This window comes from Arvicanthis niloticus, chromosome 27, assembly GCF_011762505.2.
Source record: "Arvicanthis niloticus isolate mArvNil1 chromosome 27, mArvNil1.pat.X, whole genome shotgun sequence".
NCBI classification, from domain to species: Eukaryota; Metazoa; Chordata; class Mammalia; order Rodentia; family Muridae; genus Arvicanthis; species Arvicanthis niloticus.
The window spans coordinates 10,987,039-11,001,977 of record NC_133435.1 but is presented as its reverse complement, the minus strand read 5'-3'; the positions used below and the strand labels follow the sequence as shown (position 1 = coordinate 11,001,977).

The 14,939-nt window shown below is 36.4% G+C and overlaps 1 protein-coding gene across 2 annotated transcripts in view; it reads left to right on the top strand.

Annotated features, from left to right (window-relative positions):
• Pdgfd (platelet derived growth factor D) overlaps positions 1–6,694 on the top strand; it is a 209,330-nt gene extending 202,636 nt beyond the window's left edge. Inside the window, exon 7 of one of the 2 annotated variants that reach the window (XM_076926146.1) lies at positions 2,056–6,694. In XM_076926146.1, coding sequence (XP_076782261.1) covers positions 2,056–2,181 — 126 coding nt within the window. In that variant the 3' untranslated portion in view covers positions 2,182–6,694. The remainder of the gene's footprint in view (positions 1–2,055) is intronic. The other variant, XM_076926147.1, reaches the window with a different exon arrangement.
• Positions 6,695–14,939: the final 8,245 nt, after the last annotated feature.

The following is a 14,939-nucleotide window of genomic DNA, read 5'->3' as shown; positions in this document are numbered from 1 at the left end:
CTTAATCTCTCTCTTAATGTGTCGATTAATTAGGAGTGTAGCTAATTCAGGTAGCAAGATCAAAATAACCTTATACTGCAGAGCCACTAATAACAAGGTCTGGTGTCTGGGACATACTCAAGGTTGCAGTAATATTTACCACCCAGTTAATAGAGAGAATACAAAATTCATGTGGAAGTATGGGATGCAGATTATGAATACATAATTACATCACAGAAAATAATAAGTCAATCTTCTATAAAAATGTTACCAGAACTGACAGACCAATCCTTTATTCTTATATTTTTACTTTTGGAATCATTCTTTTGAAACAAACTCCAGGTCCCTCAAAGTAATGAAGATAAATACAATGGTTTCTTCTCTGTCTCACTGGAGAGCCCATGAAACTGTACAGTTAAAGAGTAAATAATGGAGGCTCTAGTTGGGGAGGCTCAGTGCCAAGGAGTCTGGGCGTAGTTGTTCCTAATATATACTCTGTGTGCTCTGGGTTTGGTTAAGACTTTTAGCACTGACTGTGAAAGCAATGAAATGTCAGAGAATACAATTCATAGTGTAGAACTCAGAAGATGCCATGGGAAGTTATATAGACATTAAAGTAAGTTCCACCATGTAATCTTCAATGAGGATCAGAATATACCTTGGTAGAAAAGCATAACACTGCACTACAGACTGGGGGCCAGGCAAAGTTTTCGATGCAGAAGGAAATAGGAAGTATATCACAGAGATATTTTGTCAGCATTCTAGAAGGTAGGAGATAAAATCCTGGCCCAGGACCTGTGTCACCAGAAGAGTGTAGATGAGGGAATTCCCTGCCTTTAAAGCTTTGCTTGTGTAATCAGTGAAACAGGCATAGGCAAACCTCCCCTATCATGTAAACAACAGTGACCAAAAATGGAGAAACCTGTACAAACATTTGGAAGAGAGTAAAAGGCTAAATAATTGTTTGCTGGTATCATGGTGAAGAAAGAAACAAAATGTAAAGGCTGGTGAAACCTAAGTACAGAAAGAAGAGTAGTTATGAGCTGGGAATTAGCTGAAAGGGTGAGTTTGTGGTGTTACCACGTTTATGTACTGAGAGTGTTTGACCCAGAGAAGCCTACAGAAGAAAAGAAGACTTAGAGTCTCTTTAAACTAATTATTTGTAGTAAAACTATTTTAGGGACCAGCAAGATGGCTTTACCAGATAAAAATACTTACTGTGCATGCCTGTAAATTGTGATCAATCCCCAAAACTCATAGTAGGACAAAATACATTCCCCAAAACTGTTCTCTCTCTCTCTCTCTCTCTCTCTCTCTCTCTCTCTCTCTCTCTCTCTCCTCTCTCTCTCTCTCTCTTTCTCTCTCTCTTTCTCTCTCTCTCTCTCACACACATGCATACACACACACACACAAACATACACACACCATGCAAACAAATAGTAATAATAAATTTTAAAAGAAAAAATTATTTTAAACTACTAAAAGTTATTATATATACTTATTGAGTGTGGTAACACAATGATGATGTATAGGTATTAATGTACAAATACTTCTACTGTAGCTCAGTCTTGAATTACGAAAGGCATTATGTTGTCAAGAAAAGTATTTTTGCAGCCATTAATGGCCTTCTGGGGAGGGGAGAAGGGTTTTACTTCAGTCCAGATTTATTCAGATTGACACAGTCTGATAAAATCATTATTATCCTGTTCTTGGTGGTAATATGCTTAGTATTATATTTGTTTAAAACATGTGCTCTGTTCAGAAGAACAATGATCTATCTGGATAGTACTTACCAAAACATAGGTTCTTAGGAGCCTATTGATAATGCCTGTTGAGACACCTGAAGTCATCTTCCTACTAAAGGTGACGCAGGGGCATTATTCGTAGAGGAGTAGACTCCTGCATGGGTATTTACAATAGTATCTGCATGTGCTTGTTCCAGCAGCAAGTTTATCCCACTCATTGAAATTTCCAAAGGTTTGCTCATTACCAGAAATGAAATGGGTGAGTGGCATTTGGTTGACTTAAACCCAAGGACTTTCTAACAGGAAATATGCTTCTTATCTTTTATCGTAGGTATTGAAGTTTGAGCCTGGCCATTTCAAGAGAAGGGGCAAAGCTAAGAAAATGGCTCTTGTCGATATCCAGTTGGATCATCATGAGCGGTGTGACTGCATCTGCAGCTCAAGACCACCTCGATAAAACACTATGCACATCTGTACATTGAGTGAAAGGACCTTTAGGTTAAGAAGAGATGGTATGGGACCCTTGTCCCACTCTAAGCAGCCCAAATTGCTTCTAATCTATAGTGCAGTGAATACATATGGATATGTTGCTTTGTTAGTGCCATGACAAGAAGAAGCATATGCCACCAATATCTATATCCTTAAACATAGGAATTCACTTATTAATAGTATGTGAAGATGTGTATGTAATACCCAGATACATGTCTAGCTCGGTGTGTGCAAATAGATGATATACTTTATTCAGTATATTTACTGAGGTCCTCCAGAGACAAATGATTCGATTATTACTTGATATTTTGCTAAAATAAGAAAATGTGTCAAACATATAAAACATCTTTCAAAAATTCAGAAGATAAGTTTATTTTAAAACTTTGTATGACAAAATGTATCAGATCTTGCTACCTTAAAGAAGACATTTGTCCTTCAAATGAAAGATGAGACTTTCTTATGTGTATACCTTAATTCTATGAAGAAAAATACATAGTTTATGGCAATAAAAAAACCAAGTTTTAAAATATTTTCTTCATGAGATGCACTACTCATCTACAAATGTGGACAGTAATTATCTGTCTTCATGACTATACCAAAGTAATACAGGAGAGTTAACAACCAAATTATTAAGTCCTCTTTTATGTATTTTCTCAATGCAAGCTAATTCACTGAGCACACTTCTCAATGAATTGCTCAGGGACTTGTGTTAATAGACAAGCAATATTCAATAGACAAGCAATAGGTTGCTGCAGAATTTTTAAATTTTTTTTATTCTAAAACATGCAGAAAAGCACATGCTTTTACGAAGTGCATGACATTACACCTGAGCCTTTCAACATGAAAGTCATGGCAAGACTTGGGTGATAGAGAGTCAGAAGTAAGCAAATATTGACATAACTGGAAATCAAATGGGCTGTTTAATAAGGTCCACATTTAAAAAATGAGTCTAAGTCTTCTAAACTGTGCCAATAATTTTTCTGTGTTTTTCTCTTGCAGTTCTGTCTTTTCAATATATGTACATGATCTTATATCATATTATGCGAGACAAGTGATTATGGAATTTATAGCCTAAAAGTGTTTATGTATTAACAAAACTACTAGAGCCAGCTATAAGTTGTGGAGACATGCATTTGGTTCTGCCATCCCACTGGAAAGGTTTTTGTTCTGGTTATGAAGAGGGAGAGTTAAGTTTCCTCAATGGCTCTTCTATATCTATTCTAAAGAGATTGATTCCAAAAATGGGAAGGTGTTCATTGCTCTCCAGACAAGATGTTTAGGAGAGAATCCTGAAGTCAAGTTGGCTTGGTTCTGCTCCCAGGAAACTATATTTTTCTTTCTGCCTTGATTTCTTCTATGAGTCCAACACTACCCTGAGCACAGAGTATTTTGTTTCTGGATCTGTGCACAGACTGCTTTGGTCCAGTGTCAGATGAGTAGCTCATACACACTTACATTGCTAAGTATGATGTTGTCCAAGCCAAGTTAACAACTGTGTGCAACAAACCTGTCGTTACTGACACTTATCTTCTAAAGGTTCTCTGCAATCAATTATCTGTCGCCTCTACTTAAATGATTATCAAAATTAAATAGTATATTGTTAAGTTGTCAAGCATGCCACAGAACAATGAGAAGCAAGCCAAGCCCACAATCAAGAGCCATTTTTCTCCCATGGCCATTTGGAAGCTTCCTGTGAAACAACGGCTCCGACACAAAAAACAAGCTATGTATTTCATTACTCACGTAAAGGGCACAGCTCAACCATAGCTGTGAATATAAAACATTAGAGTGGTTTTTTTTTCAATAAATCTTCTAGGAGGCAGTAACCAATTAAAGCCTTATCTGTACTTTTTATTTATTAGCTGTAATCTAAACAGACATGTACTATACAGCCTTTTCTTTTGTGAGCATTTTATTAAGCCCAATCCCTTGGTTATATGCTCTCTGTTGCACATCCAGTGTGTAATAAATAAATCTTTCATTGCCATCTAAGGAGAAAGAATAAAAATAAACAATTGAACAAGTTTTATTTCAAAACAAACTAATAAATACACAGATCTGCATAGCCCACTCACTCAGAATAATACCTTTCATTCAATATGGCCTTATAGGGCAGAAAACGTTCGTAAGTGGAGGGCTTTTATGATTATGTGTCATATCAGTAACATGCAGCTTTTCCTCTCACAGTATTTTCTATAGAAATGTAATATGCCTCTTATCTTCATAAAAAAAAATAAATACTGCTTTTGAACAAAACCACTCTATTACTTAGTTCTGAATTTCAATTTTAAAAGCTATGCAATATTATAAAGGTACTTTCACAAGTGCATCTAACGAGAGTGGCAAGGTGGGAGATATTTGAGAGGAGAGGCTCCTGATCTGAGCCCACAGACCTCCGTGTTGTCTGCCTTCCAACTCAGGCAGCCATTGCTCATGCTTCCTTGTTGGTAGTCTTGGGTCTTATGTTTTGTTCTTCAGTCAGCCTTTCAGTGAAGATGTTGCTCACCTAAGTAAGAGTGTTCCCATCTTCTTCATCACAGTCTCATCTCTCTTACCCACTCTTCCCTGTACTTATGGCTGGACACCCAGCTGATGGGTCACTGCTGCCTGTTTAGAGAAACCAGCTCTGATCCCTCCCCCTGAGGGAGCATAGACCATGACCATAAAGAGGACTCTTTTCCATGCAACAACACTTGACTTCAGGTTGTTCTTTGTTGTCATTCTGCTGGAGACAGAATGGTGGCCGCTGCAGAGACTGTAGCAACCTTGCTTCTAGCTTGATAGCTACAGATGGTTTGGAGAATAGGTAGGTACAGAAATGTGTGTGTTAAATGACAAGAACTTTACCAGCAGAAATATGAGCTAATACGTTAACCAAGGGGTTGGAATTGGGAAAAGATTAAGCAGTACTATGTAAAGACAATTAATTCAGATAGCTTGGAATTTTATGTGATGCATCATGAAAATGATATGCAAAACATTTAATGTAAAGGCATTAAGAATTTAATTCCATCTCCTAAAATGTACATGTGTCCAGTTTTACTCCACTACTAACTCCACAGATGTCCAAATGGCTCATATTTTCAAAGGATCTTCTGGTACAACATTAAATTAAAATGTACAGATTTGTAATCATTCCAGAAATCCTAGAAAATGCATTTTTGTTTATTGGCATTTCCTACAAAACATGCTGCAAAACAGAATATTTATAACACATTGCGTTTATTGGCATTCATGAAACCCTGTTGTTTTTAAATATCAGGTTCAACACTGAAGAGGTCTACAAAATAGAGAAGACCCCTAAGATTTGTCAAATGAAAATAGGCATTACTAGGTAAAGAGCGAGTTGCTTAATTTAAGTTTATTTTGTTCTGTTTATTTTGGGGATGTATACTTTGTTCATTTGTTTGTTTGTTGTTAAAATTATATTTTTCTTTTTTTCTTTTATTGAAAATAGATTTTTTTATAGAATATATTCTGATTACAGTTTCTCCTCCCTCTACTCCTCTTAGTTCCTTCCCACCTCCCCTCCCATCCAGATCCACCCCCTTTCTGTCTCTTCTTAGAAAACAAACAGGCATCTAAGAAACATTAATAAAATTAAATAAAATGTGATATGTTAAAATGAAAAACAAACGAATCAGGATACAACAAAACAAACAGAAGAAAAAGAGCCAAAGGAAAGGGACAAGAAACACATATACACACATGAATCTTGTTAAAAAATAAAGACAAATCTGGAAGCAATAATATATGCACAAAGGACCAATATAGTTTTTTAAAAAGAAGAATTTCCTCGCTCAAAATTATGAGACAAAGAATCCTCAAAGATACCTTTGAGTTAATTTTGTATTGGTCATCTACTGCTGGGCACATAGTCTACCCTTAAGAGTAGTTCATTTCCCCAGTGAGATTCCTCTGGAGAATACTTATTTTCATTTTCAAGTGGTTATCAACTAGAGAGAGCCTCTAGGTTAAGGATGAGGATGTGTGTCCACTTCTCTACTCAATACTGGGACCCCATCTGATACAGACTCTGTGTATGCTGTCACACAATCTCTGTGAGTTTATATGTGCATCAGTCATGTTGTGTTTAGAAGGCCTTGTCTCCTTGGTACCCTCCTTTTCCTCTTACCCTCTTACTGCTTCCTCTTCTGAAGAGTTCTCTGAGCCCTGAAAGGAGACATTTGATGGGGACGTCCCATTTAGGGCTGAGTGTTACGAGGTCTCTCAGTCTATGTGCATTGTCTCACTTTGGATCTCTGTATTTGTTCCCACCTGCTGCAAGAGAAAGCTATGATACTGGCTGAGTAAACTACTGATCATTAGGAGTCATTTTGTTTGTATGTTCCTTTAGCAGAAGAATAGTATTCTGTTTTACCCTAGGTCCCTGTGCTATCTAGTCTTAGGTTATTGACCACCCAAGTGTGGTCACGTATGGTTTCTATCTCATAGGGTGGACATAAATAAAATCATATATTGACTGACGACTTGTACCTGTTTTGTGCCACTATTGTACTAACACATCTTACATTCAGGTCACCACTGCAGATTTAATGGCTTGCAGGTGAGTTGATGTTTACCTTTCTCGTTTGATATCAAGCAGAGTACCTTTCAGTACCACAAACTCTAGTCAGACGGGTGAAGGGTCTAGATAGGCACCAGCTTGACTTTTTTATGGTCAATGAATTTTATAGGTGTTCTCTTCTGCAATAGGGCTTTACCATCAGTTTGTAAAGAGTAACCAATAGCATTGGCAATTGCTAGTCAGCTTGGGTTTTGGGAGGTCCTATAGAAACAAACCCTTTGTCCAACAATGTGATTAGATATAAGCCATTCTTGATTCAAGAGGCTTCATTTGGTGACAAGAGATGTCCAGTTAGGGCACTGTTTCCATGCTATTTGGTGATTTTATTATATCACCTTCCATAAATATATGATTTAGGAGGCTTCTGTTACATTAGATTTCCATACAATACTTTATCTTAGTTGGGGCTTTATTGCTATGAAGAGATACCATGATCACAGCAACTCTTATACAGAATGAATTCTTATATAGAATGCTTAATGAAGGCTGACCTACAGTTCAGAGGTTTAGTCCATTTACCATCATGGAGGAAAACATGGCGGCATGCAGGCAGATATGGTACTGGAGAAGGAGCTGAGAATTCTACATCTTGGTCTATAGGCAGCAGAAGTCTGAGATACACTAGCCAGACTTGAGAATCTGAGACCTCAAAGCCAGCCCATAGTGACACACTTCCTCCAACAATGCCACACTTACTCTGACAAGGTCACACCTCCTAATATTGCCCACTTCCTGTGAACCTTAGAAGACCATCCATTTTTCATTCAAACCACCTCACCCTTCAAATGGCCCTTAGTTTTAGCTGTCTCTACCCATATTCCCACCCTCATATCCCATCCTCCTTTTTCTTTCCTCTTTTTGTTTCATCCTTCCATTCCAGCTCTACCTTACTTGTGCCCACAATTCTTCGATCTAGTCTATTTGCTCTTCCTAGGGAGATTCATCATTTCTGACAGTCCTTTATGCTATACCTAACCTTGCATCCACATGTAGTTGAATACATAACATATTTTTCTTTGTGGGTCTGAGTTATATCACCTCACTCTGGATGTGTTTTCTGGTTGCACCCATTTACCTGTGAATTTTATGATTATTAACTGCTGAGTGGTGTTCCATTGTATAAATGTACCACATTTGCTTTATCAGTCCATCTGTTTACAGACATCTATGTTGTTTCCAGTGTTTGGCAATTGTGAATATTGTGAATATTGTGAGCATCAGTGAACATGGTTGATCAAGGATTTCTGAAGCAGGATGAAGGATCCTTCAGTTTGTTTCTATGGTAGATTACATTTATCAAATTACCATAGTTGAACCAACCACTCCTGCATCTCTGGGATAAAACCTGCTTGACGATGGTGTATGCTCTTTTTAATGTGTTCATGCATTCAATTTACAAGTTATTTTTACATCTGTATTCACAAGGGAAATTTGTAATTTTCTTTCTTGTGGGGTCTTTGTGTAGTTTATGTATCAGGGGAATTGTGGCTTCTTAAAAATAATTAGGTAATGTTCCTTCTGTTTTTATTTTGTATAATAATTTAAAAGTATTATAGTATTAGTATTAACCCTCCTTTGGAAGTCAGGTAGAACACCTAACCTGATCTCTATTTTTGTTTGGTAAAGTTTTTAATCACTGATTTTTATTTCACTGGGGATTGTAGATCTGTTTAAATTTGATGAAGTATGGGTTTTTAAAGTATGATCTTATGATCCTCTGGATTTCCTCAGTGAGTGTTGTCTCCCTTTACATCACATATTTTATTAATTTGTATATTCTCTCCACCTTTTAGCCAATTTGGCTAAGGATTTCTCCATCTTATTAACTTTTTCTAAGAACCAGGTATTTGTTTCATTGATACATTTCAATTTTTTAAATTCATTTATTTTTATTTCATATGTATTGATGCTTTGCCTGCATGTATGTCTGTGTGAGGGTGTCAGATTCCTTCAAAGTATTCCTGAAGTAATAGACAGTTTTGAGCTGCCAAATGGGTGTTGGAAATTGAGCCCAACCCAGAGCCTGGGTCCTCTGACAGAGCAGCCAGTGCTGAGCTACCTGCTTTAGCCCCAAATACTTTGTAATTTTTCCTCTTGTTGTTTCTGTTTTATTGATTTCAGCCCCAAGTTTCATTATTTGTTGCCATCTACAACATTTGTTGTGACTTCTTTTGTTGTTATTGTTGTTGCTGCTGTAGAGATTTCAGGTGTAAGTTTCTAATATGAGATCTCTCTGAGGTTGTTTGATTTTTACTTAATGCTGTGAAGCAACCGTTTAGAACCACCTTCATTGTGTTCTGTAAGTTTGAGTATGTTCTGTTTTCATTTTCATCCAGTTCTAAAAAGTTTTTAGTTTCATTCTTAATTTTTACCTTGACCCATTTTCATTCAATTATGACTTGTTCAGACTCCATGAGTTTGTAAAGTTTCTGTTGGTTTAGATGTCTAGCTTTAATCCATGGTGGTCAGATAAAATGCAGAGGATCGCTTCAATTTCCTTGTATTTATTAAGGCTTGCTTTGCATCCAAGTATGTTGTCTGTTGGAGGAACCTTCCATGAACTGATGAGAATCTTGTATATTCATTTGTGTTTGGGTAAAATGATATGTAAATATCTGTTATATCCATTTGAATTTTGCCACCATTTAGTGCTAATATTTTGTCTGTTTAGTTTTCATCAAGATGCATCTGTCTATCTATTGGTGAGAATGAGGTATTGAAGTTACCCACTATCACAGTATGGGGATCAATAAGTGATTTAAGCTGTAATGGTGATTCTTTTATGAACATGGGTGCCCCATGTTTGCTGTATAAATGTTAGGAATTGCAATGTTTTATTGGTAGATTTTTTTCCTTTGAGTATATAGAGTCCTCCACCTCCTCTGATTATTTATGGTTTGAAGTCTATTTTGCCAGAAAGTAAAATGGCTACACCAACATATGTCTTACATCAATTTGCTTGAAATATCTTTTTCCATTATTTTCTTCTGAGGTAATGTCTATCCTTGATGTTAAGGTGTGTTTCTTGGATGTGGGTGATGGATGGATGCTGTGTTTGCAACCATTCTTGCAGTCTGTGTCTTTCTATTGTACAATTGAGGTCACTGGTGTTGAGAGTCCTCAATGACCAGAGATGGTTGATTCCCATTGTCTTGTCATGCAGTGGATTCCTAACCCTTCTTTGATTTGCTATTTTGATATCATTTATTCATTGTATTTTCTTGGATGTAATTAATGGCTTTAGGTTGAAGTTTTTTTTTCTAGCACCTTCTGTAGGCTGGATTTCTAGACAGATATTGTTCACATATATTTTGTTGTAGATGTCTTATATTTCCCTTCTTTCATGATGGAAAGTTTTTCTGTGTATAGTTTTCTGGGCTGGCTTCTGTGGTCTCTTAGAGTTTGTAGACCATCTGTCTAGACCCTTTTGGTTTTTAGGATCTCCATTGAGAAGCCAGGTATTATTCTAATAAGTCTGCCTTTACATGTTACTTGGTCTTTTCCCCTTGCAACATTTAATATTCCTTCTTTGCTCTGTATGTCTAGCATTTTGATTATTATGCAGTATGGGGATTTTTTAATCCAGTCTATTTTGTGTTTAATATAATTTTTGTGCCATCATAGGCATCTCCTTTAGACTAAGAAAAATTGGGAGATCTGTCTGCACTTTAGATTAGTCTTTTACCTGTAGAGATGTGTAAACTCTTAAGCATATATATTCTAGACAAGAGAAGATAATTTTAGCAGACGTAGAATAAACAACAAGGGACTACGTAGGAAGAGAGACAATTCCAGCAGATCTAGACTAGACAGAAAGAGGGACCATCAGATATAAACTGGACATGAAGAGACAGTTCCATAATGAGTGTTAGTTAATGTACTCAATGCAGTAAAGTAATGAACCAATACATTTTCATTTTCTTGCAAAATCATCAAAAATTTTCATTATTTTAAACTGTTGGATAATGAATGGTTGCCAAGGTCAGAATCCAAATATTAAAATAACTCTTAAATTCAATTCTCATTTAAATAATGCCTGCAATTCAAAGTCTCTTAAAAATTAAAATCTCTGTGGTCAGTTTCCAACTGATCTCTTTGGTTAAAGCCTCTGACAAATGCATTCTTTTCTTCCTTTTAGACTTTTCTAAGCTGTCCTTCCTGCCTGTCCCCTTCACTCTCTTATCTATTTCTTATGAGCTTCTACTTGCCAGTCTTCAAGTCAGAAAAAAAAATGATGCTTACTTTGGAGAGGCACTGAAGGAAGGGATCCTGTAAGGAGATTACATGTATAGTTGCCCAAGTGAGCAATTATTTTTAATAGAATATTGCTCTTTGAGAATGAACACATTGTATAAACATATTCCAGTATCGTACACTTCATTGTACACTTCTGACTGTGAAACTGGATATTTATTTATGTCTATTTAGGAAAATTTAGTCATAGTCTATATATAAATCAACAAAATTAGATGTTGTTATTTTTATTCATGCATTCAATAGAAAATGCATCAAAGCCCATTTTGTACCTGAAATTCTTTCAAATACAAACCTATGTCAAATCTATATCAGAGGGTAAAACTGGAGAAAGCAATTCTAGATGGGATAAGTGGAAAGATCAAAAACTCTCCCACCGGGGGTGGGGGTGGGGGACATGTAGTGAAAACAAGGAATAAATGTCATCTTCAAGGAGGACAAGGATAAATCTAAAAAATTTCAGAGTAGAGTTGCAGGAAGGGAAGGAATGATCAATGAATGTTGAGTTTATAAGTAATTACAATGTAATTCGGGCTTTAGCGATGCTTCCTTGAATGTTATATCTCTACTAAAACACATGGCACAGTCACTGTGTTCTTGGGAACTTAAGACAGCAGTAGATCTGCAGTCTCTTTGAAAACTATTTAAATAGCAAAATCAACAAAAAGTATGAAGTACTATAAGAAATGCACTTGCATTTTTTAAATATAGGAGTTATTTATTTGTTTGTTTTTGAAACAGGCTCACATATAATTCAGGTTGACCTCAAGCTTGCTATAAATAGAATAAGATGAATTATGTTGAATTTCTGGTTCTCCTGCCTCTACCTTCTAAGTGTTGGGGTTGCACACAGGCACAGAGATCTTAAACATGTAAGATATACTTGCTCCTAAAATGAGGTTAAACAGTCTGTCTTCCACTCTCCTATCATAAACAAATACTTTTTTATATTGCTGTTGACATAGCAGTTTTTACAGTGTTTGTCTAACACTCATAACTCCCTGGGTTCAAATCTCAACACCACATAGAACTTTGTGTACATGTATGTAATACCTTATTTACGAAATCAAAGTGGATGTAAAGAACTTGTTTACTTAGTAAAGTGTCTGCCATGCAAGCATGAGATCTTATATTTGATCCCCAGTACTCATATAACAGAGGTATATGTGTTCCCACAGCTTTATAATATTAGGGAACTGGTGGGGAAAAGACAGGTGGATCCATGAGCTGGGTGGTTCGCCAGGCTATGCAGCAAGTACTCAAAGGAGCACAGCTGAAAAGACACTAAGGGTCTATTCCTCGTCTCAGCATACAGGCACACATGTATTCACACATTCACGTACTCGTACAACACACACACACACATACAAGAAAAGCAAAAAGAAGATAGACAAGGGGAGGAAAGACTAGAGGCAAGGAAGAAAAATAGAGAAGAAAGAGAAGAAAGGAAAATACAATGTGTTTCTTTATTTAAGCCTCATCTGAACACTAAATACAATTCAGTTCTCTTGAAAATAAAGCTGAGGATTTGTGTGATAATTCACTTTCCCCCATATCCATGCATGCCTCAGTGGAGATGCTTGAGTGTAACATAAAGCTCGCTCTGACAAGAAGTCTAAACAAATTAGCTCTGCTCAAATACACAGCTGGTACTCTGCAGCCCAGACCAACATAGTGAACCAGTAAACAGAGTCATTGAGGTGAAAGAGGAATTATTTTGGTCAACTATTCACCTAAACATGAAGAAAAAAAAACAGACTAAAAATAAGTTACGAAATTCCAATATAACAAGCTCACCACAGTTGTCTGTATAGGAAGTAAAGTCATTTCCCATTTTACCTACAGGAAGAAACATTTCTGTAACAGACATTTTAACCAACTATATAAGCTTTCACATAAGTCTCGGGCTTATGCCTTCCTTCTTTATTCTCATAGGAATTGAACACAGAATAAAAGCCACAGAACTGTGAACGTTACAGGCCTAAATTGAATCTTAAAATAGAACAAAGGAAATGAGACAAAGCCCAATCATCAGCACAGAGCCGCGACTAGAATATGTTTCAATTTTTAATAGGATTTTTGTTCATAAATTCACACAGTAATTATTTTTGAGAATTGACCATGTTTCAGGTCCTGCCCTTGTACCAGGTGCTCAGAATACATCAGTGACTTATGCTATCTTGACTTTCTCTTGTTATACAGGAGAACATGGACAGGTAATAAAATATCTGCCCTCCCCTCAGGAAACAATCTCTCCAGGTGGGGAGAAGGGTCAGTCGGTAAGAACAAGTTGCTATGCAAGAAAGAGAACCAGAACTCAAATCCCCAGTACCATCTAACTAGCAAGGCATGACACTTAGGCATACTTAATCCCACTTAGGGAGTCAGAGACAGGAGGATTCTAGAAGATTGCTAAATTAGAGAGCATTAGGTTCAGTGAAAGTCTATTTCTCAAAAAGATTAAGATGAAGGAAGACATCTCACATCTTCCTCTGGCCTCCATATTTATATGAATAATTATGTACTCTCCTCCCACATACATGGGCACACACACCATTCGCTCATTCATACCCCACACAAAGCACATGCGTGGGTGTGCACACACATACACACACACACACACACACATCACTACTAACTACACAAGTACCATACAAAAAGCACAATTCCTAAAACATAGCTACTGATATTTTGGAGCATTCTTTGGTGGAGGTGAACACCCTCTGTTTTGCAGGTTGTTTAACAGCCGCCTCTGCCTCTACACACTCATTCTTCTATTGGTGACAATATACATGGCCATCTGAGGAAAACTCCAGATATCCATCTCAATTCAAAAAGGGCTAGATATATACATAGTGGAGTTGTATTTATCCATACAAAAGAATGAGAGTATGTTGTTTTCAGGAAAGCAGATACAACTGGTAGTCATTATCTTAAATGAAATAAGCCTGAGTTTTCTTCTTGTAAGTAGATCCTAGGTTTTGTACATAATTAAAATAATAACTGACATATATGACATGAAAGTAGAAGAAAATTTAGGAAGTGGAAGGGAATCAGACTATGGGAAAGAGAAGACAGAGTATGGGGATAAAAATGGTCAAAACACATGCATATTTGAATAAAAATATCTAGGAAATCCATCACTTGTGTACAGTAAATATCTGGACATTTACAAAGGGATGCCTAGAGATAATGTATGTGTTCAAATTATTGAAGAAAGTAATTTGAGTGCTAACTATGGGGAATGATAAATATTTGAGAGGATTCGTATGTTTTCACCTAATTTACATGGTGTATACATGTATTGAAACATTCCACAATTCCTCATAAATGAGTGTGATTTGGTGCATTGTAAACTTAAATTAATAAAATTAAGTAAATATTAGATATGAAATAATCAGCATATACACACTATAGAAATAAAACTTCCCTTACATTGTCAAATGCATTCTAGGAAAATTCACCACCTATGGGAAGCAACAGTCTCAAGGATAATATCAATAGTAAAGCTGTGTCATCTGAGTCTCCGAATTTGTTCTTTGCCTGATGATATGTCTGGCAAAGACTCAAAGAGAGCCAGACAGATGGGCAGATTTAAGCATAGAAGACACCAGAACTCTTCAAAGTTCAAAATGCTAATGCAATGATAAAATGCCAATCTCCAGGGTATGCATTTACTGAAGAACAAAAATGATTAAATATATAATTGTATATGTTTCAGACACAATTATAGACATTGAGAATACTGAACAAAAGAGATCAAAATTCCTGTCATATCCTCCATTAATGATTACCATCCAGTGCCAATGATGTGCCAGACATACTCCAAAACACCTATAAATGACCCAACTCTAAATTGTAAATATTTTTCAATCATTTTGAGC